This window comes from Oncorhynchus keta, chromosome 25, assembly GCF_023373465.1.
Source record: "Oncorhynchus keta strain PuntledgeMale-10-30-2019 chromosome 25, Oket_V2, whole genome shotgun sequence".
Lineage (NCBI taxonomy): Eukaryota > Metazoa > Chordata > Actinopteri > Salmoniformes > Salmonidae > Oncorhynchus > Oncorhynchus keta.
The window spans coordinates 31,389,268-31,414,726 of NC_068445.1; the positions used below are offsets into that span (position 1 = coordinate 31,389,268).

The 25,459-nt window shown below is 48.9% G+C and overlaps 1 protein-coding gene across 25 annotated transcripts in view; it reads right to left on the reverse strand.

Annotated features, from left to right (window-relative positions):
* Window positions 1-25,459, reverse strand: part of LOC118358514 (zinc finger SWIM domain-containing protein 6-like) — a 76,076-nt gene that overhangs the window by 7,152 nt on the left and 43,465 nt on the right. For all 25 annotated transcript variants that reach the window (XR_008079102.1, XR_008079091.1, XR_008079101.1 and 22 more), the window contains exons 3-13: window positions 25,117-25,265; window positions 23,619-23,769; window positions 17,684-17,863; window positions 15,166-15,336; window positions 12,756-12,902; window positions 12,387-12,533; window positions 9,410-9,670; window positions 5,777-5,912; window positions 1,059-1,216; window positions 787-950; window positions 603-684 (exon numbers count right to left, since the gene is read on the reverse strand). Coding sequence is in view for 2 of the 25 variants with exons in the window: in XM_052479098.1 (XP_052335058.1) it covers window positions 603-684; window positions 787-950; window positions 1,059-1,216; window positions 5,777-5,912; window positions 9,410-9,670; window positions 12,387-12,533; window positions 12,756-12,902; window positions 15,166-15,336; window positions 17,684-17,863; window positions 23,619-23,769; window positions 25,117-25,265 (1,746 nt within the window). In the remaining 23 variants the exon portion in view is untranslated. The remainder of the gene's footprint in view (window positions 1-602; window positions 685-786; window positions 951-1,058; window positions 1,217-5,776; window positions 5,913-9,409; window positions 9,671-12,386; window positions 12,534-12,755; window positions 12,903-15,165; window positions 15,337-17,683; window positions 17,864-23,618; window positions 23,770-25,116; window positions 25,266-25,459) is intronic.

Sequence of the window (25,459 nt, forward strand, 5' to 3'; positions counted from 1 at the left end):
TTCACCACAGATGTCTCACGGTCTGACGAACACCGCTCTAGCTCTGCCACCTTTCACCACAGATGTCTCGCGGCCTGACGAACACCGCTCTAGCTCTGCCACCTTTCACCACAGATGTCTCATGGTCTGACGAACACCGCTCTAGCACTGCCACCTTTCACCACAGATGTGTTTTACGCCCAATAGAATGAATTAATGTTAAATAATGTATTGTGTCATTTTGGAGTCACTTTTATTATAAATAAGAATAGAACATGTATCTGAACACTTCTACATTAATGTGGATGTTACCATGATTACGGATAATCCTGAATTAATTGTGAATAATGATGAGGGAGAAAGTTAGAGGCACAAATATCATACCCCCAAGACATGCTAACCTCTCACCATTACAATAACAGGGGAGGTTAGCATTTTTGGGGTGTATGATATTTATGTCTCTAACTTTTCATACATTTGTTTAGTAGAACCCCCCTTGTATTATTTCAAATCCAAAGTGCTGGAGTAGAGAGCCAAAACAATCCAACATGTGTCACTGTCCTGATCATTCTGGAGCTCACGCTTTGTGGTATATCATAGGAAGGGAAACGTTGTACACTTACCTACTTCAGTGGCACAGGTAACTAACCACCGTACCATCTCCCTCCTCCTCCAGTTCAACGTAGACAAGGTTATCCTCATCACCTGTGAATGAGAGACAGTTAGGGATGGTAGAGAGGTGCAAGTGTGTGTGTGTGTGTGTGTGTGTGTGTGTGTGTGTGTGTGTGTGTGTGTGTGTGTGTGTACCTGCAGCCCCAGCTCCAGTGAGACTTTGAGCAGTGTGATGTCTGGCAGGCTGTCCATCAGAGTAGCGATCTTGAAGGCATCCTGGCCCAGTTTAAAGATGTGAGATGAGGAATGGATGTTCTTCTGGATGGACTCTAGTACAGTCTCCAGCTTACGACTATCACCTGGACCAACAGAACAACCACATACAGTACAATGACAAAGGGACCAAAATGTATGTATGTGTGCGTTTGTGTATGTGTGTGTGTGTGTGTGTGTGTGTGTGTATATACCTTTGGCTGCAGTGAGCATGGTGGAGGCCAGTTCACACTGCTGGGATTCTATGTGGGTGAGTGTGAACCAGCGAGGGTAACGGTTAGGGACCACAGACACCATGTGATGGGGTCGCGACAGGTCACCTGACGAGGCTGTGGACTCCAACACAGGCAACCTGAGGAGCACAGAAAAACCACAAGGCTGATGTGGATCAAACACACACAAACACAAGCACGTGTACAAAGTATAATCAGCAAGATTGTGTCAGTGTTCTGGAGTACATTAAAGGTGTTGGCATACTGCAATTTACTTCCAACCAAGTCCTTCATTACAGAACTGAAGCAACAGTAGCATAGACTGTTTTCTTCACTTGAATTACTGGTAATTAAGAACATAGGCCTGCTATACCTGCTGGCCCAAAATATATCACAATATTTTTCTTACTTTTTGATAGCATTTTCTGTTTCCGAATAATAAAAGTCTAAATATGTTATGAGTTGTGCATGACCCTAGGATGGCAGTAAGTTCATTATAAGTTGTTTTAATGTCTTTCTCTATTCTTATGGTTTTATACTCAACCAAACTGACAGTTAAATAGTCCAATTTGTAGAACTTTTCATTTACTTAGCACTTTATACAAATACCGTTATAGACAGTATTGTAAAGATCCATACCGGTATGTGGATCCATACCAGTGTACATTAAAAGACGATGAATCACCCAGCCCTAGTGTAAACAGGCTTTATAGGTACGCATCTGCAGACAGACAGACATTGAAGTATACAATATTCTTGTCTTTATGTGTGCTACTGTGGGCAGCTCATCTCAGTTTCAAACCTCATCTTCCAGCCCAGTTGCAAAGGTCTCTCTTGCTGCCTTGGAAAGAGAAGAGAACCTGGGCAGATCTCAACCAATCACAAAGCTAATTGAGTCCATGGGGAAATGAGCGGATTCACCTTCCAGCCCTCTATGCCTAGACACACATCAAACCCATATGCACCCACCCACACCCACCCACCCACCCACCCAGCCACCCACCCACCCACCCACCCACCCACCCACACACATAAAAGCAACGTTACAAGACTATGCTAAATGGCAGTTTGATTTCAGAGAAAAGGGCCAGAGACACTATTGCTACGTGAGAAATACCTCCAAGTCTGGTTCTAATGTTGATTATTAGCTGAAGTATGTCAGGCCCAGACAAGGTAAACGCCTGGCCAACAGTCTGACTAGATAAAGGTGAGCGAAAGCAAGACGAGACTTGGTGTGAAATGGAGACGTGCCGATGACAAAGGGTCCGTTCCAAACACATCTAAAGATCTGATGAAACACTGGGGGATTCTGGACCATTGCTGGGGTGGAAGTAAGCAAAATGTCTCTCCCTAAACATGGAACCCTCGTCAACATTCATACCTTTGTGTGCCTTACAGAGACCCACTGGTGGGGACTGATTGTGGAGATTTTAGAAGCCAAGCTTGGAAAGTACTTCATGTTTGAGTCAAAATCTGAACTGTCTGGGCTATTGGCCGTCATATCTGCCACCAATGCACCTTATAGGGACACATCACATCACATCACATCACTGCACTCTATACTCCTCTGTAAACTGGGCATCTCTGTATACCCGTCGCAAGAACCACTGGTTGATGCTTATTTAGAAAACCCTTTTAGGCCTCATTCCCCCCTATCTGAGATATCTACTGCAGCCCTCAACCTCCACATACAACACCCGTTCTGCCAGTCACATTCTGTTAAAGGTCCCCAAAGCACACACATCCCTGGGTCGCTCGTCTTTTCAGTTCGCTGCAGCTCGTGAATGGAACGAGCTGCAACAGACACTCAAACTGGACAGTTTTATCTCAATCTCTTCATTCAAAGAAAGACTCAGTCATGGACACTCTTACTGATAGTTGTGGCTGCTTTGTGTGATGTATTGTTGTCTCTACCTTCTTGCCCTTTGTGCTGTTGTCTGTGCCCAACAATGTTAGTACCCTGTTTTGTGCTGCTACAATGTTGTTATTGTGTTGCTACCATGCTGTGTTGTCATGTGTTGCTGCCTTGCTATGTTGTCGTCTTAGGTCTCTCTTTGTAGTGTTGAGTTGTCTCTCTTGTTGTGATGTGTGTTTTGTCCTATATTTAGATTGTATTTATTTATTTGAATCCCAGGCCCCCGTCCCCGCAGGAGGCCTTTTGCCATTGGGAGGCCGTCATTGTAAATAACAATTTGTTCTTAACTGACTTGCCTAGTTAAATAAAGGTTCAATAAGTTAAAAAATATATTGTTGTTCAATGCAATGACACAGAAGCGGCATCATCTATTCCACATCAAAACAAATCCATTGCTAGTGTAAAGTACGTCACACTGCTCACTTCCTCCCATAACTAGAGCAAACTCAGGACCTCTGCCTTGTTAGCACACGTGACCGCCCTCCTGATGCGTTTTACCAGTCGGCGTCCGACGAAAAGCTAGCTATTCACTGGCACAAGTGGGAACACACATACTTTCATGAAGACACTTAGCCTTGACTTGAATCCATTTAACAGTAAGCCATAACACACCATCAGTCCCAAGCGACTGATGAGGGCAGCTCTGGTGTCAGATTGGTCCTGAGGCACTATTGCGCCCTGTCACAGCAGGGTGGGATGCTTTGAGAGAGAGGGGGAGAGGAACATATATTGTCCCGAAGCCACTCCTGCGTTGTCTTGGCTGTGTGCTTAGGGTCGTTGTCCTGTTGGAATGTGAACCTTCACCCCACTCTGAGGTCCTGAGCGCTCTGGAGCAGGTTTTCATCAAGGATCTCTCTGTACTTTGCCCCGTTCATCTTTCCCTCGATCCTGACTAGTCTCCAAGTCCTCGCTGCTGAAAAATACCCCAACAGCATGATGCTGCCACCACCATTCCATCTCTGCAAGCGGGCTGTCATGTGCCTTTTACTGAGGAGTGGCTTCCGTCTGGCCTGATTGGTGGAGTGCTGCAGAGATGGTTGTCCTTCTGCAAGGTTCTCCCACCTCCATAGAGGAACTCTGCTCTGTCAGTGACCATAGGGTTCTTGGTAACCTCCCTGACCAGGGCCCTTCTCCCCCGATTGCTCAGTTTGGCCAGGCGGACAGCTCTAGGAAGAGTCTTGGTGGTTCCAAACTTCTTCCATTTAAGAATGATGGAGGCCACTGTGTTCTTGCTGACCTTCATTGCTGCAAACATTCTTTGTTACCTTTCCCCATATCTGTGCCGACAATCCTGTCTCAGAGCTCTACGGACAATTCCTTCGACCTCATGTCTTGGTTTTTGCTCTGACATGTACTGTTAACTGTGGGACCTTGTGTAGACAGGTGTGGGCCTTTCCAAATCATGTCCAATCACTTGAATTTACCACTGGTGGACTCCAATCAAGTTGTAGAAACATCTCAAGGATGATCAGTGGAAACAGGATGAACCTGAATTCAATATCGAGTCTCATAGCAAAGGGTCTGAATACTTATGTAAATAAGGTTTCTGTTTTTTACATTTGCAACAATAAAAAAAAACTGTTTTTGCTTTGTCATTATGGGGTATTGTGATGTCATTATGGGATATTGTGTGTAGGTAGATTGATGAGGAAAAACATGTATTTAATCTATTTTAGAATGAGGCTGTAACGTAACAACATGTGGGAAAAGGGAAGGGGTCAGAATACTTTCCAAATGCAAAATAGATAGAAGTGAAAGAGAGCAACTATATATCCAGTTCTTTCATAGTCTGGTCCTGGTTTCTGGTGAACATCAGTGAGACTACTGAACTCTTTACCTCCTGGTTTTCACCCTCAGACAAAGTAAACACTTCACAAACGTCATTTCACTTCCCCAATCTATCCATCACAGGAGCCGCTGGAAACCTCTTCTCAAGACATCTTCCTGATATACAAAAGCTCCCCAAGCCACCGCAGACTATCAGTGGAGGCTACATGGAACAGTCATTTCACACTAGCTGGATACCAATCTTCATAAATTCAGGTGATATTCCAACACCCCTGCACTAGTGAAATCAGCAGGGTGTGTGTTCAGTACATACACACTACTTCCTTGAGCTATAGAACTCCTTAGCACTAAGCAGTGGTTTGAATAAGGAGAGGCTGTGTAAGTCTATCATAGTGTTCTAATGGGTTGATAAAAGCCAGTCCTTTTACCTGGCCTCTATATTTAACCAGCAGCCCCTGTCCCGTGGGAGAGGGAAGGTATACGCTGCTATCATATTAAACCAGCACCACATAATGAACACATTTATTATGTGACAGACAGACAGACACCCAGGTCCCTGGAGTAGCTAGACGTGGCCACAATATTCTACCTCACCCTCTCCTTACACAGGGCTGGGTGGGGAGAGAGGCGGGTTGGGAGGGCGGGAGGCGAGGGCTGACTACGGTATAGTTTGGGCACTACTCAAGCCAAAGTTTTTCGGCTTGCATATTTCAGTGCCCAATTATACGTGACGTAGCTCTCATTCATTGACAATCATTAAGCGTCGCCAGTGTTGGCAGTGTTCACAAAGCATCTCAATGCGAAGCCAATGGCAGAGAGGTTTTGGTATTAGCCATGTAGCTGTCCTGACACTGTTGACCAGGTGTGTGAGAGCCATCTCATAACACAGTCATTAAAATCTCGTTAACATCATTCATATTCACTGATCCAGCTCCCCCTTCCAAAAACAATATCAAAACAGAGCCACTCTGCAACTAATAATAAAAGAGAGCCTCACCGCATGGCTCTGAGTGCAATCTTGTACGCCAGTTCAGCGTCGTGAGGTAGGAGAGAGGTGAAGAGGTAGCGGGTGAAGGTGTGCATGGGAACACTCTCTCTGTGGACAATCTCTCCGTGGCCGCTGTACGGCCCACCTGGAGGGACAAGGAGAGAAGAAGAACACGGGACAGAAGACACGTGGTTCAGACAGGAAGTCAGGGTGAAACAGTTTGCTGATGGAACAAAGACAGAAATATCAGTTGCAAAAACAGGAAATGCATTTAATTTAACATTGGTGGAGTTAAGGAGAATGTTTAATTGCTAAACTGTAATTACTTCGCCACTACGGCCTATTTATTGCCGTACCTCCCTAACCTCACCTCTTTTGCACAAACTGTATGTAGATTGTTTTTCCCTATTGACTGTATGTTTGTTTACTCCATGTGTAACTCTGTGTTGTTGTTTGTGTCGCACTGCTTTGCTTTATCTTGGCCAGGTCGCAGTTGTAAATGAGAAATTGTTCTCAACTGGCCTACCTGGTTAAATAGAGGTGAAATATATATACAGTATATCACAAAAGTGAGTACACCCCTCACATTTTGTAAATATTTGAGTATATATATTTTCATGTGTCAACACTGAAGAAATGACACTTTGCTACAATGTAAATTAGTGAGTGTACAGCTTGTATAACAGTGTAAATTTGCCGTCCCCTCAAAATAACTCAACACACAGCCATTAATGTCTAAACCGCTGGCAACAAAAGTGAGTACACCCCTAAGTGAAAATGTCCAAATTGGGCCCAATTAGCCATTTTCCCTCCCCGGTGTCATGTGACTCATTAGTGTTGCAAGGTCTCAGGTGTGAATGGGTAGCAGGTGTGTTAAATTTGGTATCATCGCTCTCACACTCCCTCATACTGACTGGTCACTGGAAGTTCAACATGGCACCTCATGGCAAAGAACTCTCTGAGGATCTGAAAAAAAGAATTGTTGCTCTGCATAAAGATGGCCTGGGCTATAAGAAGATTGCCAAGACCCTGAAACTGAGCTGCAGCTCGGTGGCCAAGACCATACAGTGGTTTAACTGGACAGGTTCCACTCAGAACAGGCCTCGCCATGGTCGACCAAAGAAGTTGAGTGCACGTGCTCAGCGTCATATCCAGAGGTTGTCTTTGGGAAATAGACGTATGAGTGCTGCCAGCATTGCTGCAGAGGTTGAAGGGGTGGGGGGTCAGCCTGTCAGTGCTCAGACCATATGCCGTACACTGCATCAAATTGGTCTGCATGGCTGTCATCCCAGAAGGAAGCCTCTTCTAAAGATCATGCACAAGAAAGCCCGCAAACAGTTTGATGAAGACAAGCAGACTAAGGACATGGATTACTGGAACCATGTCCTGTGGTCTGATGAGACCAAGATAAATGTATTACATTTCACATGCTGTTGTGCAAATGGAATAGACAACAGGTGGAAATTATAGGCAATTAGCAAGACACACCCAATAAAGGAGTGGTTCTGCAGGTGGTGACCACAGACCACTTCTCAGTTCCTATGCTTCCTGGCTGATGTTTTGGTCACTTTTGAATGCTGGCGGTGCTTTCACTCTAGTGGTAGCATGAGACGGAGTCTACAACCCACACAAGTGGCTCAGGTAGTGCAGCTCATCCAGGATGGCACATCAATGCGAGCTGTGGCAAGAAGGTTTGCTGTGTCTGTCAGCGTAGTGTCCAGAGCATGGAGGCGCTACCAGGAGACAGGCCAGTACATCAGGAGACGTGGAGGAGGCTGAAGGAGGGCAACAACCCAGCAGCAGGACCGCTACCTCCGCCTTTGTGCAAGGAGGAGCAGGAGGAGCACTGCCAGAGCCCTGCAAAATGACCTCCAGCAGGCCACAAACAGAACCGACACCATGAGGGTGGTATGAGGGACGTTTGGCATTTGCCTGAGAAGACCAAGATTGGCAAATACGCCACTGGCGCCCTGTGCTCTTCACAGATGAAAGCAGGTTCACACTGAGCACATGTGACAGACGTGACAGTCTGGAGACGCCGTAGAGAACGTTCTGTTGCCTGCAACATCCTCTAAGATGACCGGTTTAGAGGTGGGTCAGTCATAGTGTGGGGTGGCATTTCTTTGGGGGGCCGCACAGCCCTCCATGTGCTCGCCAGAGGTAGCCTGACTGCCATTAGGTACCGAGATGAGATCCTCAGACCCCTTGTGAGACCATATGCTGGTACGGTTGGCCCTGGGTTCCTCTTAATGCAAGACCATGCTAGACCTCATGTGGCTGGAGTGTGTCAGCAGTTCCTGCAAGAGGAAGGCGTTGATGCTCTGGACTGGCCTGCCCGTTCCCCAGACTTGAATCCAATTGAGCACATCTGAGACATCATGTCTCGCTCCATCCACCAACGCCATGTTGCACCACAGACTGTCCAGGAGTTGGCGGATGCTTTAGTCCAGGTCTGGGAGGAGATCCCTCAGGAGACCATCCGCCACCTCATTAGGTGCATGCCCAGGCGTTGTAGGGAGGTCATACAGGCACGTGGAGGCCACACACACTACTGATCCTCATTTTGACTTGTTTTAAGGACATTACATCAAAGTCAGGTCAGCCTGTAGTGTGGTTTTCCACTTTAATTTTGAGTGTGACTCCAAATCCAGACCTCCATGGGTTGATACATTTGATATCCATTGATCATTTTTGTGTGATTTTGTTGTCAGCACATTCAACCATATAAAGAAAAAAGTATTTAATAAGAATATTTCATTCATTCAGATCTAGGATGTGTTATTTTAGTGTTCCCTTTATTTTTTTGAGCAGTGTATATATATTTTTAAATGTGTTTAAAAAGAATGGAGAATGATTGCGTACAGTATACTTGTGTGTGTTTTTAAGTAGCTAAGACGGTGGCTTTCATAGTTTCCTCCTCCTAGTCCAGACGAGAAAGGGTCACGCATCACAAAGCGCTCTCCATGGCGTGTTGAATGGGAGACTAGGCCTCCCTCCCCTTGCCTCCGCGGGGTTTTTACACTGAACAGGCCCCCCAACCACAACACAGCCTGGGACTCAATTACCAACCAGGCCAAAGGTAGTTGGTTGTCCTAGGCAGAGGCAGAAGTTAGGGTGGGACTGGCAGTTTGAGTGCTGGGTCTCCGAGATGGCCACCATCTCTCCCACAACCAAACCCCAGCAGTCACATTCTGTCCCAGTACAAGATTATAGTACAATCTGTCTGTGTCAACACAATGTCCCCGGTGTTACTTTGTGAGGCGAGGGAAGGAGAAACTATGGAGAGAGGAGAGACTTGGAGAGAGGAGAGAGTCTTGGAGTGAGGGAAGGATAAGCTATGGAGAGACTAGGAGAGAAGAGAGGAGAGAGTCTTGGAGTGAGGGAAGGATAAGCTATGGAGAGACTAGGAGAGAAGAGAGGAGAGAGACTAGGACTGGAGAGAGGGAAGGAGAAACTATGGAGAGAGGAGAGGAGAGACTATGAGAGAGGAAAGGAGAGAATAGGAGAGAGGAAATGACAGACTAGGAGAGAGAGGAAGGAAAGAGAAAAAGCCCTTTCTGCTTTCACAGCTACAGTAACACACATATCCAATGCAACCCTATGGTAGATTATTGTACACTTTAACCAATAGTGTGTCCTCACTCTCTAACAGGAAGACCGCTTGCTTGCGGAAGATCTTGACCAGCATGTCATCCAGCTCCACTTCCTGCAGCTTGGCTAATAGCTGCTCTTCGTTGCGACACACCTTCTCCTGGGCATACAGCCCGTCAGGCATCACCCTCTGCTGGCCTAAGCCAATCAGAGCAGTCTCTACGGCCAGCGCCACGTACGATTCCCCCTCGCCTAGCAAACGCTGCACTGGAAACCGCTGCAGCTCTGCATGACTCACCACGCTGGAACAGTCTGAGAGAGAAGAGAAAAACAAGAGAAAGGGGGGAGAGAGAGGTCAATGTTCAATAGTCAGTTTATCTGTTCTTTGAGGTTTGGAGGCTCCCTCCTATTCCACACCACTGAGGGTCAGGCCGTCCCAAATAGAACCCTATTCCACACCACTGAGGGTCAGGCCGTCCCAAATAGAACCCTATTTCACACCACTGAGGGTCAGGCCGTCCCAAATAGAACCCTATTCCACACCACTGAGGGTCAGGCCGTCCCAAATAGAACCCTATTCCACACCACTGAGGGTCAGGCCGTCCCAAATAGAACCCTATTCCACACCACTGAGGGTCAGGCCGTCCCAAATAGAACCCTATTTCACACCACTGAGGGTCAGGCTGTCCCAAATAGAACCCTATTCCACACCACTGAGGGTCAGGCCGTCCCAAATAGAACCCTATTTCACACCACTGATGGTCAGGCCGTCCCAAATAGAACCCTATTTCACACCACTGAGGGTCAGGCCGTCCCAAATAGAACCCTATTCCACACCACTGAGGGTCAGGCCGTCCCAAATAGAACCATATTCCACACCACTGAGGGTCAGGCCGTCCCAAATAGAACCATATTCCACACCACTGAGGGTCAGGCCGTCCCAAATAGAACCCTATTCCACACCACTGAGGGTCAGGCCGTCCCAAATAGAACCCTATTCCACACCACTGAGGGTCAGGCCGTCCCAAATAGAACCCTATTTCACACCACTGATGGTCAGGCCGTCCCAAATAGAACCCTATTTCACACCACTGAGGGTCAGGCCGTCCCAAATAGAACCCTATTCCACACCACTGAGGGTCAGGCCGTCCCAAATAGAACCATATTCCACACCACTGAGGGTCAGGCCGTCCCAAATAGAACCATATTCCACACCACTGAGGGTCAGGCCGTCCCAAATAGAACCCTATTCCACACCACTGAGGGTCAGGCCGTCCCAAATAGAACCCTATTCCACACCACTGAGGGTCAGGCCGTCCCAAATAGAACCATATTTCACACCACTGAGGGTCAGGCCGTCCCAAATAGAACCCTATTTCACACCACTGAGGGTCAGGCCGTCCCAAATAGAACCCTATTTCACACCACTGAGGGTCAGGCCGTCCCAAATAGAACCCTATTCCACACCACTGAGGGTCAGGCCGTCCCAAATAGAACCCTATTTCACACCACTGAGGGTCAGGCCGTCCCAAATAGAACCCTATTCCACACCACTGAGGGTCAGGCCGTCCCAAATAGAACCCTATTCCACACCACTGAGGGTCAGGCCGTCCCAAATAGAACCCTATTCCACACCACTGAGGGTCAGGCCGTCCCAAATAGAACCCTATTTCACACCACTGAGGGTCAGGCTGTCCCAAATAGAACCCTATTCCACACCACTGAGGGGTCAGGCCGTCCCAAATAGAACCCTATTTCACACCACTGATGGTCAGGCCGTCCCAAATAGAACCCTATTTCACACCACTGAGGGTCAGGCCGTCCCAAATAGAACCCTATTCCACACCACTGAGGGTCAGGCCGTCCCAAATAGAACCATATTCCACACCACTGAGGGTCAGGCCGTCCCAAATAGAACCCTATTCCACACCACTGAGGGTCAGGCCGTCCCAAATAGAACCCTATTCCACACCACTGAGGGTCAGGCCGTCCCAAATAGAACCATATTTCACACCACTGAGGGTCAGGCCGTCCCAAATAGAACCCTATTTCACACCACTGAGGGTCAGGCCGTCCCAAATAGAACCCTATTTCACACCACTGAGGGTCAGGCCGTCCCAAATAGAACCCTATTCCACACCACTGAGGGTCAGGCCGTCCCAAATAGAACCCTATTCCACACCACTGAGGGTCAGGCCGTCCCAAATAGAACCCTATTTCACACCACTGAGGGTCAGGCCGTCCCAAATAGAACCCTATTCCACACCACTGAGGGTCAGGCCGTCCCAAATAGAACCCTATTCCACACCACTGAGGGTCAGGCCGTCCCAAATAGAACCCTATTCCACACCACTGAGGTTCAGGCCGTCCCAAATAGAACCCTATTTCACACCACTGAGGGTCAGGCCGTCCCAAATAGAACCATATTCCACACCACTGAGGGTCAGGCTGTCCCAAATAGAACCCTATTCCACACCACTGAGGGTCAGGCTGTCCCAAATAGAACCCTATTCCACACCACTGAGGGTCAGGCCGTCCCAAATAGAACCCTATTTCACACCACTGAGGGTCAGGCTGTCCCAAATAGAACCCTATTCCACACCACTGAGGGTCAGGCCGTCCCAAATAGAACCCTATTTCACACCACTGAGGGTCAGGCCGTCCCAAATAGAACCCTATTCCACACCACTGAGGGTCAGGCCGTCCCAAATAGAACCCTATTCCACACCACTGAGGGTCAGGCTGTCCCAAATAGAACCATATTCCATATATAGTGCACTACCTTTGACCACAGTATTTGAGACAGGCCCGAGATCTCCAGATACTTTTTTTCCATATCACTGGGCCAAGCTTAGGGTATGCCTTGACTATGTTTGACTAGGAGAGGAGAAAAGAGAAAGACAAGAGGAATGTGAGTGAATGGTGAGGGGTGAGAGGTAGAGGGACCATCTGAGTGAGGGAGATGAGAAGAAAAAATTCAAAGAAAAGTAGAGAGAGAGACAGAAGACTAGATGAATATGTTTAGTACCTGAAAGGTCAAGGCATGTGTTGGCCCCCTCCTCTGCCCCCCGTCCCGTCTCAGTGAGGGTGCTGAACAGGGTGCCGATGGGATCTAGAGGGTGACCCACCCAGCCCTCCATGTTGGTTATGGAGGTGATACCTTTATGGAGCAGCTCTGTCACGAACAGGACAACACATGTAAACTACCGCTCACAAACCTATTAGGCTGCAGCAACGTCCCAATTAGCAACAAACACCGTGTGCCTCAACTATTTATTGTAGAAACGTTTTCAGCAGGTAAAAGTCCCATTAAATTGGTGGACAACGCTTTAGTACTTAATGGGGGTATAGAACAGTGGTATAATATTCATATTCGGTCACTTAAGGACAGTCTGACCTTTCTTATGTCTGCGGAAATGCTCCAGCTGCCTCTGCTGCTGCCGCCGTAGTGTATTCACCACGGCAATGGCCAATCGCAGCGCTTCACGGGGGTAACCATGGGAACGCAGGGCGTCCACCCGAGCACACGCCGTCGGAACGTGTTCTGAGAGCGAAAGAGACAGATGCTACGTGTCTTGATCACATTCTATAAGGCTTTTGGCTTGTGACCACTCATATTGACAAAGGGCAACAGACACACACAGACGCACCGTCCACACAGACAGTCACAACGTCCAACCACACACACAGTCACAACATCCACAAACACACAGTCACAACGTCCACACACACACAGTCACAACGTCCACACACACAGTCACAACGTCCACACACACACACAGTCACAACGTCCAACCACACACACAGTCACAACGTCCACACACACACAGTCACAACGTCCACACACACACAGTCACAACGTCCACACACACACAGTCACAACGTCCACACACACACACACACAACATCCACACACACACACACACAGTCACAACGTCCATACACACACACATACACACACACACACACCATCACAACGTCCACACACACACACAGTCACAACGTCCACACACACACAGTCACAACGTCCACACACACGCAGTCACAACGTCCACACACACACGCAGTCACAACGTCCACACACACGCAGTCACAACGTCCACACACACACGCAGTCACAACGTCCACACACACACGCAGTCACAACGTCCACACACACACGCAGTCACAACATCCACACACACACACCGTCACAACGTCCACACACACACCGTCACAACGTCCACACACACACACCGTCACAACGTCCACACACACCGTCACAACGTCCACACAAACACACACACCGTCACAACGTCCACACACACACCGTCACAACATCCACACACACACCGTCACAACATCCACACACACACCGTCACAACATCCACACACACACACCGTCACAACATCCACACACACACCGTCACAACGTCCACACACACGCCGTCACAACGTCCACACACACGCACCGTCACAACGTCCACACACACGCACCGTCACAACGTCCACACACGCACAGTCACAACGTCCACACACACACAGTCACAACGTCCACACACACACCGTCCACACACACACACAGTCACAACGTCCACACACACACACCATCACAACGTCCACACACAGTCACAACGTCCACACACACACAGTCACAACGTCCACACACACACAGTCACAACGTCCACACACACACCGTCACAACGTCCACACACACACCGTCACAACGTCCACACACACACCGTCACAACATCCACACACACACACCATCACAACGTCCACACACGCACAGTCACAACGTCCACACACGCACAGTCACAACGACCACACACACAGTCACAACGTCCACACACACACAGTCACAACGTCCACACACACACAGTCACAACGTCCACACACACAGAGAGAAACACCGTCCACACACACTGTCCACACACACAGAAACACCGTCCAGACACACACAGAAAAAACGTCACACACGCAACCTTCCATACACACACACAACCACACCCTGATAGTCCACACACACACACACACCCCGCCAATCCACACACACACCGACAGTCCAAACACACACACCGACAGTCCAAACACACACACACCGACAGTCCACACACACACAAACACCGACAGTCCACACACACACACTCCGACAGTCCACCCCCCCTACCGTCCACCCACACACACACACCCCACCCCCACGTCCACCCACACACACACACACACACAGATCCCCACTGTCCACACACACACACACCCACCGCCCCCACACATATACGTCCAAACAAACACACACCCACGTCCACAGTCCACACAAACACGCACCATCCATACACACACCCACCGTCCATCATCTACTCACACACCCCCCCACACTCCCCTCCACACACACCACACCCCCACAAACACACACACACAGCCCCGCACACACACCCCCCACACACACCGCACTGCCCCCACACACACACACACACACACACCCACACACACACACCCCGCCCCCACACACACACATACACCCCGCCCCCACACACACACACCCCGCCCCCACACACACACACATACACCCCGCCCCTGCCCCACACAGACACCGCCCCCACACATACATACATACATACATACATACATACATACATACATACATACATACATACATCCCGCCCCCCACACATCGCCCCCATACCCCACCCCGACACCGCCCCCACACACACGCACACTGACCCCCACACAAACACCACCACCCCACACAAACACCATCCACACTGTCCTCTTTACACACCCATCATCCCGATACACACCCCCCCCCCCAAAAAAAAACACACACTCACCGTGCCACATGGGCCATCCGCGTGTGTCGAAGAGCGAGCCATCCTGGTTGTCGTGGTAACAATAGTTGGCGTAGAGGCCACTGGCGATAATGTGCTGCAGGTGGCGGTCCTGCCAATGGAGGTCACACGCCTCGATGGCCCGCGTGAACACCGTCCTGTGGGGACGCAACTCTGAAAGGAGAGAAACTAGCATTAGATTGAGGGGAGGGAGAGAGAGAGAGAAACTAGCATTCGATTGAGTGGAGGGAGGGAGGGAGGGAGGGAGGGAGGGAGGGAGGGAGGGGAGGGAGGGAGGGAGGGAGGGAGGGAGGGAGGGAGGGAGGGAGGGAGGGAGGGAGGGAGGGAGAAACTAGCATTAGATTGAGGGGAGAGAGAGAGAGAGAGAGAGAGAGAGAGAGAGATTGAGAGGAGGGAGGGAGAGAGAGAGAGAGAGAGAGAGATATTGAGGGGAGGGAGGGAGAGAGAGAGAGATATTGAGGGGAGAGAGAGAGAGAGATTGAGGGGAGAGTGAGAGAGAGAGAGATTGAGGGGAGAGAGAGAGAAACTAGCATTAGATTGAGGGGAGGGAGGGAGAGAGAGAGAGAAACTAGCATTAGATTGAAGGGAGGGAGGGAGAGAGAGAGAGAGAGAAACTAGCATTAGAATGAGGGGAGGGAGGGAGAGAGAGACACTAGCATTCGATTGAGGGGAGGGAGGGAGAGAGAGAGAGAAACTAGCATTAGATTGAGGGGAGGGGAGGGAGGGAGAGAGAGAAACTAGCATTAGATTGAAGGGAGGGAGGGAGGGAGAAACTAGCATTAGAATGAGGGGAGGGAGGGAGAGAGAGACACTAGCATTCGATTGAGGGGAGGGAGGGAGAGAGAGAGAGAAACTAGCATTAGATTGAGGGGAGGGAGGGAGAGAGAGAGAGAAACTAGCATTAGATTGAAGGGAGGGAGGGAGAGAGAGAGAGAAACTAGCATTAGATTGAAGGGAGGGAGGGAGGGAGGGAGAAACTAGCATTAGAATGAGGGGAGGGAGGGAGAGAGAGACACTAGCATTCGATTGAGGGGAGGGAGGGAGAGAGAGAGAGAAACTAGCATTAGATTGAGGGGAGGGAGGGAGAGAGAGAGAGAAACTAGCATTAGATTGAAGGGAGGGAGGGAGGGAGAAACTAGCATTAGAATGAGGGGAGGGAGGGAGAGAGAGACACTAGCATTCGATTGAGGGGAGGGAGGGAGAGAGAAACTAGCATTAGAATGAGGGGAGGGAGGGAGAGAGAAACTAGCATTTGATTGAGGAGAGGGAGGGAGAGAGAGACACTCGCATTAGAATGAGGGGAGGGAGGGAGAGAGAGACACTAGCATTAGAATGAGGGGAGGGAGGGAGAGAGAGACACTAGCATTAGAATGAGGGGAGGGAGGGAGAGAGAAACTAGCATTCGATTGAGGGGAGGGAGGGAGAGAGAGACACTCGCATTAGAATGAGGGGAGGGAGGGAGAGAGAGACACTCGCATTAGAATGAGGGGAGGGAGGGAGAGAGAGACACTAGCATTAGAATGAGGGGAGGGAGGGAGAGAGAGAAACTAGCATTCGATTGAGGGGAGGGAGGGAGGGAGGGAGGGAGGGAGGGAGGGAGGGAGGGAGGGAGGGGGAGAGAGACACTAGCATTCGATTGAGGGGAGGGAGGGAGAGAGAAACTAGCATTTGATTGAGGGGAGGGAGGGAGAGAGAGAAACTAGCATTCGATTGAGGGGAGGGAGGGAGAGAGAGAAACTAGCATTCGATTGAGGAGAGGGAGGGAGACAGAGAGACACTCGCATTAGAATGAGGGGAGGGAGGGAGAGAGAGAGACACTCGCATTAGAATGAGGGGAGGGAGGGAGAGAGAGACACTAGCATTAGAATGAGGGGAGGGAGGGAGAGAGAGACACTAGTATTAGAATGAGGGGAGGGAGGGAGAGAGAGACACTAGTATTAGAATGAGGGGAGGGAGGGAGAGAGAAACTAGCATTCGATTGAGGAGAGGGAGGGAGAGAGAGACACTCGCATTAGAATGAGGGGAGGGAGGGAGAGAGAGACACTCGCATTAGAATGAGGGGAGGGAGGGAGAGAGAGACACTAGCATTAGAATGAGGGGAGGGAGGGAGAGAGAAACTAGCATTCGATTGAGGGGAGGGAGGGAGAGAGACACTAGCATTAGAATGAGGGGAGGGAGGGAGAGAGAGACACTAGCATTCGATTGAGGGGAGGGAGGGAGAGAGACACTAGCATTAGAATGAGGGGAGGGAGGGAGAGAGAGACACTAGCATTAGAATGAGGGGAGGGAGGGAGAGAGACACTAGCATTAGAATGAGGGGAGGGAGGGAGAGAGAGACACTAGCATTCGATTGAGGGGAGGGAGGGAGAGAGAAACTAGCATTAGATTGAGGGGAGGGAGAGAGAGAGTTCAAACATTAGCTGCAGGCTAACAACAGAGAGAGAGAGAGAAACACAGGGGAGGGGGAGAGAACGAAAGAGAAAAGAGACCTGTCTCGCACCTTGGTTGCCATGGGCACCCTGAGGCAGGGAGTGGGTGAGGTTGGGCAGATCGTTGCCATGGTTACCATCCTCCCAGGGACACACGTCCACGCTGTTCCACCTCCTCAGCTGTTTTAGCCACCAACACTTCTGCTCCGTCTTACAGTGGGGGTTTAGCACGATGCACATCCACAGAGCACCTGTACACACACACACACACACACACACACACACACACACACACACACACACACACACACACACACACACACACACACACACACACACACACACACACACACACACACACACACACACACACACACACACACACACACACACACACAGCGTTGTTATTTAGCGACACTAAAGAAATGGGTTTTAAAGTTCATCCAACTTTTCAAAGTCTAGGGTTTAGAAAGTTATCCGATCAATTCTTTCCCTCCAAACAATTTGAAGGTAGTCGCATACTTAGTAGATGCAGTCTTGAACTGACACACAATACAACTGTTCACGTACTGTCACAGACACAAATCAATACTAGCTAGGTAAACAGAAACAAACTAAAGACAAAGTGAATAAGTCTCAGAGGATATCACAACACATTCAGGGATATATATATATATATACATACCTCCCTTCTCACCTCATTTGCTCACATTGTATATAGACTTGTTTATACTGTATTATTGACTGTATGTTTGTTTTACTCCATGTGTAACTCTGTGTCGTATCTGTCGAACTGCTTTGCTTTATCTTGGCCAGGTCGCAATTGTAAATGAGAACTTGTTCTCAACTTGCCTACCTGGTTAAATAAAGCTGAAATAAAAAAATAAATAAAGGACGATGGTGTCACAAAGACAAACCAAAAACACATGCACGTGTACACACACACAGCTATTACAACTACAATTGGACATTAGGCAGCGATTGATGGACGAAAGGGGGAGAAAAATGTTGAGAAACGCGGAGAGGGACAAGGAGGGAGGGAGAGAAAAAAGAAATGGAGATGAAGTAGAGAAGGAATGAAGGAAAGCTTTGTGTCTGGAGGAGACAAGTAACGGCCCTGAGGTGGAGGGAAAAACAAAAGAAGAAAGCAGCCGAGAGGCAGCATTTGCCACACATCAAGCAGTCAGAGAAGGACTCTGGGAGAGACTGATGTCTGGACTTCAAAGCATCGTTACACTTCCAAAAACACAAACTAAAGCAGCCAAACTTCCACAATGTGGGTGTGTGTTCATCAGTCTGACGAAGCCATCCCTAAAAAGCAGAGAACAAGGCCAGAAGCAAAAGAGACAACTAAAACAAAACAACAAAGGCTGGAGATAAAACAGCAGTCATTGTCATGGTAACAGACCGGTGGGATTCTGAGTTCTGACTGTCCGTCTAGTGATTAGGAGTAAACAACCAGTAATCCATTCAAAGACCGGCGCTTAGTCTCTGCGCCTACCCGCTGGGGCGGTCCTCATTCACACATGAGCAGGAGAGCAGAACCAACATAACACAGGCTACACACGTGTGTGTGTGTGATCTGTACTAACGCGAGTACTTCCTATCCACAGTAGTATGGTGGATAGCATGTGTCGGTGACAGTGGCATAGGTTCATAATAAAAACAACAGCAGGCAAGGAAGATCGTTTGTTGTACAGTACATACAATTTGCCTCCAGGACGGCCTGAATTCTTCAGGGCATTCTATAAGTTGTTGGAAACGTCAAGCTGACGCAATGGCATCACGCAGTTGCTGCAGATTGGACGACGGAGCATTCATGCTGCGAACAGCCCGTTCCATCTCATCCCAACGATGCGAACAGCCCGTTCCATCTCATCCCAACGATGCGAACAGCCTGTTCCATCTCATCCCAACGATGCGAACAGCCTGTTCCATCTCATCCCAACGATGTGAACAGCCCGTTCCATCTCATCCCAACGATGCGAACAGCCCGTTCCATCTCATCCCAACGATGCGAACAGCCCGTTCCATCTCATCCCAACGATGCGAACAGCCTGTTCCATCTCATCCCAACGATGCGAACAGCCTGTTCCATCTCATCCCAACGATGCGAACAGCCTGTTCCATCTCATCCCAACGATGCGAACAGCCTGTTCCATCTCATCCCAACGATGCGAACAGCCTGTTCCATCTCATCCCAACGATGCGAACAGCCTGTTCCATCTCATCCCAACGATGCGAACAGCCCGTTCCATCTCATCCCAACGATGCGAACAGCCCGTTCCATCTCATCCCAACGATGCGAACAGCCTGTTCCATCTCATCCCAACGATGCGAACAGCCTGTTCCATCTCATCCCAACGATGCGAACAGCCTGTTCCATCTCATCCCAACGATGCGAACAGCCCGTTCCATCTCATCCCAACGATGCGAACAGCCCGTTCCATCTCATCCCAACGATGCGAACAGCCCGTTCCATCTCATCCCAACGATGCGAACAGCCCGTTCCATCTCATCCCAACGATGCGAACAGCCCGTTCCATCTCATCCCAACGATGCGAACAGCCCGTTCCATCTCATCCCAACGATGCGAACAGCCCGTTCCATCTCATCCCAACGATGCGAACAGCCCGTTCCATCTCATCCCAACGATGCGAACAGCCCGTTCCATCTCATCCCAACGATGCGAACAGCCCGTTCCATCTCATCCCAACGATGCGAACAGCCCGTTCCATCTCATCCCAACGATGCGAACAGCCTGTTCCATCTCATCCCAACGATGCGAACAGCCCGTTCCATCTCATCCCAACGATGCGAACAGCCCGTTCCATCTCATCCCAACGATGCGAACAGCCCGTTCCATCTCATCCCAACGATGCGAACAGTCTGTTCCATCTCATCCCAACGATGCGAACAGCCTGTTCCATCTCATCCCAACGCCAGCCTGTTCCATCTCATCCCAACGATGCGAACAGCCTGTTCCATCTCATCCCAACGATTTCCATCTCATCCCAACGATGCGAACAGCCCGTTCCATCTCATCCCAACGATGCGAACAGTCTGTTCCATCTCATCCCAACGATGCGAACAGCCCGTTCCATCTCATCCCAACGATGCGAACAGCCCGTTCCATCTCATCCCAACGATGCGAACAGCCCGTTCCATCTCATCCCAACAATGCGAACAGCCTGTTCCATCTCATCCCAACGATGCGAACAGCCCGTTCCATCTCATCCCAACGATGCGAACAGCCCGTTCCATCTCATCCCAACGATGCGAACAGTCTGTTCCATCTCATCCCAACGATGCGACAGCCTGTTCCATCTCATCCCAACGATTGTTCCATCTCATCCCAACGATGCGAACAGCCTGTTCCATCTCATCCCAACGATTGTTCCATCTCATCCCAACGATGCGAACAGCCTGTTCCATCTCATCCCAACGCCTCATCCCAACGCCAGCCTGTTCCATCTCATCCCAACGATGCGAACAGCCTGTTCCATCTCATCCCAACGATGCGAACAGCCCGTTCCATCTCATCCCAACGATGCGAACAGCCCGTTCCATCTCATCCCAACGATGCGAACAGCCCGTTCCATCTCATCCCAACGATGCGAACAGCCTGTTCCATCTCATCCCAACGATGCGAACAGCCCATCTCATCCCAACGTTCCATCTCATCCCAACGATGCGAACAGCCTGTTCCATCTCATCCCAACGATGCGAACAGCCTGTTCCATCTCATCCCAACGATGCGAACAGCCCGTTCCATCTCATCCCAACGATGCGAACAGCCTGTTCCATCTCATCCCAACGATGCGAACAGCCTGTTCCATCTCATCCCAACGATGCGAACAGCCCGTTCCATCTCATCCCAACAACAGCCTGTTCCATCTCATCCCAACGATGCGAACAGCCCGTTCCATCTCATCCCAACGATGCGAACAGCCCGTTCCATCTCATCCCAACGATGCGAACAGCCTGTTCCATCTCATCCCAACGATGCGAACAGCCCGTTCCATCTCATCCCAACGATGCGAACAGCCTGTTCCATCTCATCCCAACGATGCGAACAGCCTGTTCCATCTCATCCCAACGATGCGAACAGCCCGTTCCATCTCATCCCAACGATGCGAACAGTCCGTTCCATCTCATCCCAACGATGCGAACAGCCCGTTCCATCTCATCCCAACGATGCGAACAGCCTGTTCCATCTCATCCCAACGATGCGAACAGCCTGTTCCATCTCATCCCAAAGATATTGGGTTGAGGTCTGGGGACTGACCAGGCCACTCAAATAAACTGAACTCACCGTCATGTTCCAGGCAACGTTTTCCCCTCCTCAATTGTCCATTGTTGGTGATCGCATGCCCACTGGAGACGCTTCTTCCTGTTTTAGCTGATAGGAGTGGAACCCGGTGTGGGCGTCAGCTGCAATAGCCCATCCGTGACAAGGACCGATATGTTGTGTGTGTTCTGAGATGCCATTCTGCACACCACTGTTGTACTGCGCCATTATTTGCCTGTTAGCTTGCACGATTCTTGTCATCATCTTCAACCTCTCATCAAAAAGCTGTTTTTGTCCACAGGACTGCCGCTGACTGGATGTTTTTCGTTTGTTGTACCATTCTCTGTAAACACTAGACACTGTTGTGCGTGAAAAGCCCAGGAGGCCGGCTGTTTCTGAGATACTGGAACAGGTGCGGCTGGCACCAACGATCATACCACTCTCAAAGTCACCTAGGTCCCTCGTTTTGCCCATTCTAGCGTTCAATCAAACAGTAACTGAATGCCTCGATATCCGTCTGCCTGCTTTATATAGCAAGCTAAGGCCATGTGGCTCACTGTCTGTAGGAGCGATCCGTTTTCGTAAACGGGGTTGTGTACCTAATAAACTGTCCGGTGAGTATGTGTGTACTCACCGGCCAGGAAACACCCGTGCTCAGGTCTTTTCAACGCAGGTCTGACCAATCAGATTCCACGCTTCAAAATTGCTTCGATCACATGGACTGGGATATGTTCCGGATAGCCTCAGACAACATTGACGTATATGCTGACTCGGTGAGCGAGTTTATTAGCAAGTGCATCGGTGATGTTATACCCACGGTGACTATTAAAACCGCTACTTTTAATCATGGCAAGGCAACCGGAAACATGGCCGAATACAAACAGTGTAGCTATTCCCTCTGCAAGGCAATCAAACAAGCTAAGCATCAGAATAAAGACAAAGTAGAGTCGCAATTCAACGGCTCAAACAAGAGATGCATGTGGCAGGGTCTACAGTTAATCATGGATTACACACAGTAAATCCGCCCCATCGTGGACATCAACGTCTTGCTTCCAGACAAATTAAACAACTTCTTTGCTCGCTTTGAGGACAGTGCCACTGACACGGCCCGCAACCAAAAGCTGTGGGCTCTCCTTCACCGTAGCCAATGTGAGTAAAACCCTGCCGGCCCAGACGGCATCCCTAGCCGCGTCCTCAGAGCATGCGCGGACCAGCTGGCTGGTGTGTTTACAGACATATTCTGCAGTCTGCTGTGCCCACATGCTTCAAGAGGGCCACCATTGTTCCTGCACCCAAGAAAGCTAAAGTAACGGAGCAAAACGACTATTGCCCCGTAGCACTCACTTCCGTCATCATGAAGTTCTTTGAGACTAGTCAAGGATCATATCACTAGGCCCACAGACGACACAATCACATTGCACACTGCCCTAACCCATCTGGACAAGAGGAATACCTATGTAAGAATGCTGTTCATCGACTCCAGCTCAGCATTTAACACCATAGTACCCTCCAAACTCATCATTAAATTTGAGACCCTGGGTCTCGACCCCACCCTGTGCAACTGGGTCCTGGACTTCCTGACGTGCAACTAGATGCACAAGCATTTCGCTACACTCGCATTAACATCTGCAAACCATGTGTACGTGAATATTAACATTTGATTTGAATGAACTCAATCTGAATTAATTATGCTGCTCATTAGTGTGTGTGCTCACCTAGTTCATCCCAAAGCTGTCTGTACTTGTCTGTCATGGTGGTGCCCTGCTGTCTCCACAGTGCCAGGCGAGGGTCGGCCATGAACTGTTCTGTGATCAGTGTTAACATCCTGGCACCGTTGGAGTCACGCATACGAAGCATCTCCCTCACCTATGGGACAAGGAGGACAGCATCCGTGTGTGTAAAGGAATCAGAAAGCAGGCAGATATTAAAACCAGGGGTGTTAATGGTCAGCCAGTCTTTACATAACGGTCAAGACATTAGTGCTAACGAAATATTTCCCATTAGTGCTAGGGTTTAGGCTGTGTCCCTAATGGCACCCTATCCCTATGTAATGCACTACTTCTGACCAGAGTCCATAACATATTCATTATGTAATGCACTACTTCTGACCAGAGTCCATAACATATTCATTATGTAATGCACTACTTCTGACCAGAGTCCATAACATATTCATTATGTAATGCACTACTTCTGACCAGAGTCCATAACATATTCATTATGTAATGCACTACTTCTGACCAGAGTACATAACATATTCATTATGTAATGCACTACTTCTGACCAGAGTCCATAACATATTCATTATGTAATGCACTACTTCTGACCAGAGTCCATAACATATTCATTATGTAATGCACTACTTCTGACCAGAGTCCATAACATATTCATTATGTAATGCACTACTTCTGACCAGAGTCCATAACATATTCATTATGTAATGCACTACTTCTGACCAGAGTACATAACATATTCATTATGTAATGCACTACTTCTGACCAGAGTCCATAACATATTCATTATGTAATGCACTACTTCTGACCAGAGTCCATAACATATTCATTATGTAATGCACTACTTCTGACCAGAGTCCATAACATATTCATTATGTAATGCACTACTTCTGACCAGAGTCCATAACATATTCATTATGTAATGCACTACTTCTGACCAGAGTACATAACATATTCATTATGTAATGCACTACTTCTGACCAGAGTCCATAACATATTCATTATGTAATGCACTACTTCTGACCAGAGTCCATAACATATTCATTATGTAATGCACCATTTCTGACCAGATGGGTCCAGATCAAAAGTAGGGATTTGAGTTTCAGGCTAAATGTTTGACATTACGTTACATCTACACTTGAAGTGCATATGACAATGCAGAAGTTGACACAGCATTTAGTCTTCTCTACACAAGAGGAGTGTGAGTGTACATCAAGGACTAAAAACAACATCAAACCTCAACAATGACACTGTTTAATGTACATGCCAACTGCCATGGTAATGGGCCTTCAGACTAACAGAGGCTTTGATATGAACAGAAACAATGCAGCATTTTGATGTTAATGAGTTTGTATATGAAAGGAGTTGTGTTTCAGCTAGTAATACTCGTTTTAAAGTTGTACATAGAGAAGCTGTGAGGAGGAGAGTACTCTGTACTAGACTGAAAATATTCAGTGTCTAAAGGAGGAGAGGGGGGGGTTACCTTACTGAACAGCAGGTTGAGTTGTTTCCCAGAGCCGTGGTATCCTCCCTGAGAGAGGAAGAGTTTCACCTGCTCCTGGACCTGCTCCTCATCCAAGTGCCAACAGTTCTCATCATCTACACTGGCTCCTGCCGTGGGATCCGGGGCCCCTGCACACAGAGATACGACACAATTTATTAATTTAATAAATAACTCTACTTCAGGCAACTTGTGGAGCTGGGTAAACCTGAGAGAGGAGTCATATTCCTCTGTATGTTTGTTCTATTGTCTTCCTCTCTGCCTTGTTGGGAAGGGCCTGTGAGTAACCATTTCACCGGCTACATCGGTTGTTCACCAAGCATGT